Genomic DNA, 5,239 nt, shown 5'->3' on the forward strand with positions numbered 1-5,239 from the left:
CCCTCAACCTGTGACCAGGGCCAGCGCCGAGCCGAGCCGGAGCGGAGTCGCCATGGCTGGCCGTGGGCGGGGACCAGCCCGGAGCCAACCCGGGCGCAGCGGGGGCGGGGCGAGGGCAAAGCCTGGCCAATTGTAGCCGCGGCAGCTTCAGGCCGCCGGCGGCCACCGACGGGAGCCGACCTCCCACCGCGGGGGCGTGGCCAGGCACTGCCACTTGGGGCCAAGAGGAGTGGGAAGACGAGGGGCCCCCATTTCCCCCCAAAAGACAAAGAATGCATTTGGGGCGGAAGATCCGAGGACTTTATTTCCGGTCACCACCCCACCCCCTCGATTCAAACAGCGATATAAAAAATATTAGAAACAAAAATCAGGCAATGAGATTAGCAACTAAAGCCCCTCCCCTCCAAATCAAGACACACGATTGAAGTTTAGTAGATGTTTATCGCGACGCCTGCTGCTCCCACTCCCAGGGCTCTAGCCCTCCCTGCAGCCCCCACCCACAGGTGGGAGGGAGGAGGAGGAGGACCTTGGGGAAATCTGTGTGTGGCAGCTTGGTTCTCTTGAGAACAGGTGGGGTAGGAGGCTCCGTAGGCCACCATCAGTGGTCTCTTCCAGCCTTCTCCATGGCCCCATTTAGTGCCCCACACCCAACATGGTCAGCACATGCCCAACACTATGGTCCCTCTGGCCTCTCATACTCATCCCTACAGCTCCTAGAAGACTGTCAAATCTTGCTGCTTTCATGCCCACACCAGTACTTCCCTAGGAAACAACTTCCTTTGGCAGATGAGTCTGGCCAGGCCCCCAACCTCCACAGACCCCAGACCCAGAGGACTGAGAGGCTAAAGGCTTGGGGCTGGGGTGGGGGCAGTTTATCCCACCTCTCACTCGAGGTGGGCAATCAGCACCATCATGACAACTCCCCCCAGCAGCCCCAGCACCTCCAGAAGTGATTGCAATGGTGAAGCCTCCTTCAACAGCTCAGGCAACACAGACACCGTCGCTACGTAGATAAAGCCACCTGCAGTGAATGGCAGAATCCAGCCAGGGCCTGTACCACCTGCAACTTCACTGCCCACTGCCCCTCCTTCAGTTAGGAGGGCACAGGCTGTGCCTGCCAGCGCCCCTATTGCCGTCAGTAGTTGCAGACACATTGCCTGGTGGGCAGAAAAGAGAGAGAGGCACTCAGCATCATCTGAAGATTATCGGTAGGTTAGACTTGGCTGGTAGGATATAGGTATATATGGGTAGGGTGTATATCTTTGGAAACAAAAGAGTATGATAAAGTCCTAGCTGGTTTGGCTCAGTGGTGCAGTGCTGCACTGCAGACTGAAGGGTTCTGGGTTCCAGTCAAGGGCATGTGCCCAGTAGGGAGCATGCAGGAGGCAGCCAATAAATGACTCTCATCACTGATGTTTCTCTCTCTCTCTCTCCCCCTTCCTCTGAAATAAAAAAAATATATTTTAAAAAAAAGAGTATGGCCGAAACCGGTTTGGCTCAGTGGATGGAGCGTCGGCCTGCGGACTGGAGGGTCCCGGGTTCGATTCCGGTCAGGGGCATGTACCTAGGTTGCGGGCACATTCCCGGTGGGAGATGTGCGGGAGGCGGCTGATCGATGTTTCTCTCTCATCGATGTTTCTAGCTCTCTATCTCTCTCCCTTCCTCTCTGTGAAAACTCAATAAAATATATTTAAAAAAAAAGAAGAATATGATAAGAAGAGGGGATCTAGAATAAACATTTTCTGAAAAATCTTAGATATCAAAAAGGTCCTTTTCACAGACCTTTTGATTCAGTAATCCAGGGTGGGGAGTGTGGTCTGAAAGACCCCAATAAACCATTCAGATGGTTTATGGACCACAGTTCAAGAAATATTAAGCGCCCTGGCTTATGTGGCTCAGTTGGTTGGAGTGCTGTCCTGTGCACGGAAAGGTTCTGGGTTCTATTCCTGGTCAGGACACATACCTAAGTTGCAGGTTTGGTCCTGGTTGGGACACGTGCAAAAGGCAACCAATCAATGTTTCTCTCTCTTTCGCTTTCTCTCTCTAAAAACAAAGAACATGTGCTCAGGTTAGGGTTTAAAAAAAATACTAAGCTATAGAAAAAAGAAACCGAACTTCCCCTCATTTCTAGACTTATTGTCAATAACAGTATGACTTGTTTGAAACTAAGGAGAGGGAGACTTGGGTTTGGGGTGGATGAGCAGGGAGTAGAGGGTAGGAGGCACATCATCACCCACCTGCTTTTTGCTGCAGCCAGACTGGACCAAGATGGCAAAGTCCCCAACTTCGTGGGGCACTTCATGTAGCAGGACAGTCGTCGTGGTCAGGACCCCCAATCCCAAACCCCCTCGAAATGAAGCACCAATGGCCAGACCATCTGTGAAGTTGTGTGCCAGGTCAGCAGCCAGATTGAGGTACCCTGATACTCGGAGATCTTATACAGGAGGAAAGGAAGACAAAACAATTAGATGCTCCATCGCCCGATCCCAGCCCTGGTCAGTCATTATCACATATTCCCCCAGAGAGCACTTCACAACCAGCCCCTCCGTTGTTTTCCAGACATCTACCATTGCCCACTGCACATGTTCCACGTGATTCATGATGATGTCCCTTGCCCAGGCTTATTACCAGCTCTGGACCTCACCTGAACCTGTTTTTTCCTCTTCAGAATTCTGAGGTCTCACTGACCCATCTTTGGGCCCTGTGCCCCCTCCTCTCCGCTTCCTCAACCCCTCTGCTGCCTTTTCTTCTTCCTCTGAGTTCTGTTTCTCCTTTGCAGAGCGCTCTGAGGGAAGGAAGGAGTTGATAAGAGTGGGGAACTCCCCTCCCACCTAAGGGCCATAAGATGAAGGGATTCTGAGGCAAGCGAGGTGGCTTGCAGTAAAGGTGTTCCTGGGCTTACCCTGTGTTCCATGTCCATGACTTCCGTGTGTGTGACCATGTCCATGAGTGTGTCCGTGTCCTCCTTTCACGTGTCTCACAAATTTCTCCACCACAAGAAAGGCGACAATTCCACTGAGGACCCACAGTCCCACTGACAAAATAGGGCCCTGGCCTGGGGATGGATGCGTTGAGACATTAAGGGAGATGTGGGTTCCAGACTCCTCCTCAAGTATAGAAAAATTGGGAGGGATAGACCTTCCCCAGCTCCCCAATCCCTGTCTCCATCTTCCCCTTCCTCACCACTGTGGGAGTGTCCATGTCCCGGCTGCTCCTGAAGGTGGTGAGAATGAGGTTCTGAAAGAAGAGGGAGAAAAGGGCAGATGAGAAAATACCTGCCCCAAGCGGGGTATATTTGCAGAAATATTGGAAGGCCAGAGATCACAAAGGGGAAAGGACCCTTGCCCAAAGAACAAAATATATTAAGACTAGAGGCCCGGCACACAAAATTCGCACACTGGGGGTGTGAGGGGGCAGGAGGAGAAGGTCTCTCAGCCCGTCCTACAACCTCTTGCAGTCGGTGAGCCCTTGGGGATGTCCAACTGACGGCTTAGGCTATGGGGAGCGGGCCTAAGCCATCAGTCAGACAGTCACCACTGCTGCTGTGCTCGCCAGCTGTGAGCTGGGCATCGGACTGAGCGGTGCACCCTCTATGGGAGCGCAGACCATCAGGGGGCAGCTCCTGCGTTGAGTGTCTCCCCTGGTGGTCAGTGCACGTCATAGAGACTGGTCGTTCTGCTGTTCGGTTGATTTGCATATTAGCCTTTTATTATATAGGATTTGAGGTAGTGACTTGAAGTTACTTACCCAGGGCATGAGGGATGAGGTGCAGGAAAGCATCTCCCAGGAGCCCACCAGAAGCAAAACTGAGCAAGATCTGGAGCAGAGAGCGGTGCCGGGGGGAGTTTGACTCCACAGGGATAAGGAAGAGGACGAAAAATGGAGCTGCAGAGATCAGCACTGTGGCCCCCAGTGCCTGGTGAGGGAGAGTCAGGGGTCAAGTGTGCAGGATTTCCCAACAATCCAGACCAGTCCCTCTCTCCCCCATCCCCTAGGGACTCACATAAGCCCAGAGAGTGACAGTATCCAGGTCCCGCTTGCTGCCTGGAACCTCCCCATAGCCTCCATGGCTGTGCTTATGGTCATGTCCATGTCCTCTGTGGTAGAGGCTCTCATGGGAGTGGCCATTGCTATGGTCATGATGCAAATCCTCATGCAAATGTTCGTGGTCGTGAGCATGGGTATGCCCATGCCAGATGCTCTCGTGTGTGTGGCCATGGCCGTGGGCGTGGCTGTGTCCATGATGGAAATCCTCATGTGAGTGGCTGTGGCCATGGAAGTCTTCGTGCCGGTCCTCGTGCAGGTCGCCATGACCCCCGTGTCCGGCCACTAGCAGCCCCAGGGCCGCCCAGGTCAGCAGTCCCACGGCCACCCAGTGGGGGGCCCCCAGGCTTCTGGCCATCACGCTGACCAGAGGGACAGAAACAGTGACTCCGCTTGATCACCTCTATACCTGCGCGGGGTCCGCTTACTCCGCTCGCGCCCTCCGCGCCCGTCTACCAGCCGCTCCCCCATTCCATGTTGCCCCCACCCGCGCGCTTCCCAACTCGTTCTTTTTCTTCCGAACCTCCTCCCGACTAGGGCCCGGGACACCGCTCTAAGCTCCGCTCCTCCACTTCACAGACTCTCTGGGCCCTCGTCTCTATGATGAGGTGGGGAAGCCTGGAAAGGACGTGGGGAAAAGCGGGGAATGCTCACCAGCTCCGGGATCCGCTCCGCGCCAGGTCTACTCGGACGTGGCAGTCCCGCCTCCAGCTCCCGCGGGAACAGGAAGTCTCGTCTCTCGGTTCCAGTCCTTTACCAAGATGGCGGCGCCCGGCGGCGGCGGCCCTGCCCCGGCGCGCATGCGCGGGTGAGGAGGTTATTTGAGGGGAGGGTGGGCGAGGCCGGCTCCCGAGCCGGAGACCGCCTCCTCCGTTTTCAACGAGGCGAGGGGGCGGGAACTAGCACGGCGACTTCCCTTCTGTACCAAGATGGCTTCCACATCGGCGCTGTCATTTTGGTGCAGAGCAGCGCGAAGCGCTTAATTCGACCCGGTTCAGGCCAGAGTCTTTTTCTCTAGGGCTGCTTCGTGCTCAGCCGGCCCCGCAATCAACCCTTGGGGACCTCTGGTGCCTCTTCGGCATCCCGACACTCAGCCTGGAGTCATGTCTTGGGCCGCTCGCCCGCCCTTCCTCCCCCAGCGGCATGCCGCAGGGCAGTGTGGGCCGGTGGGGGTGCGAAAAGAAATGCATTGTGG

At 55.4% G+C, this 5,239-nt stretch overlaps 1 protein-coding gene across 1 annotated transcript; it reads right to left on the bottom strand.

The window, feature by feature from the left end:
* Window positions 1-277: 277 nt before the first annotated feature.
* Window positions 278-5,088, bottom strand: SLC39A7 (solute carrier family 39 (zinc transporter), member 7). The gene is made up of 8 exons (XM_006769155.2): window positions 4,699-5,088; window positions 4,004-4,406; window positions 3,748-3,916; window positions 3,184-3,237; window positions 2,903-3,055; window positions 2,645-2,785; window positions 2,238-2,434; window positions 278-1,157 (listed from the first exon to the last, which is right to left on the bottom strand). The coding sequence occupies exons 2-8, from the start codon at window positions 4,400-4,402 to the stop codon at window positions 885-887; spliced, it is 1,386 nt and encodes a 461-aa protein (XP_006769218.1). The 5' UTR covers window positions 4,403-4,406; window positions 4,699-5,088; the 3' UTR covers window positions 278-884.
* Between the last annotated feature and the right edge of the window lie 151 nt (window positions 5,089-5,239).

This window comes from Myotis davidii, unplaced genomic scaffold (assembly GCF_000327345.1).
Source record: "Myotis davidii unplaced genomic scaffold, ASM32734v1 scaffold4, whole genome shotgun sequence".
In the NCBI taxonomy this organism is placed as follows: domain Eukaryota; kingdom Metazoa; phylum Chordata; class Mammalia; order Chiroptera; family Vespertilionidae; genus Myotis; species Myotis davidii.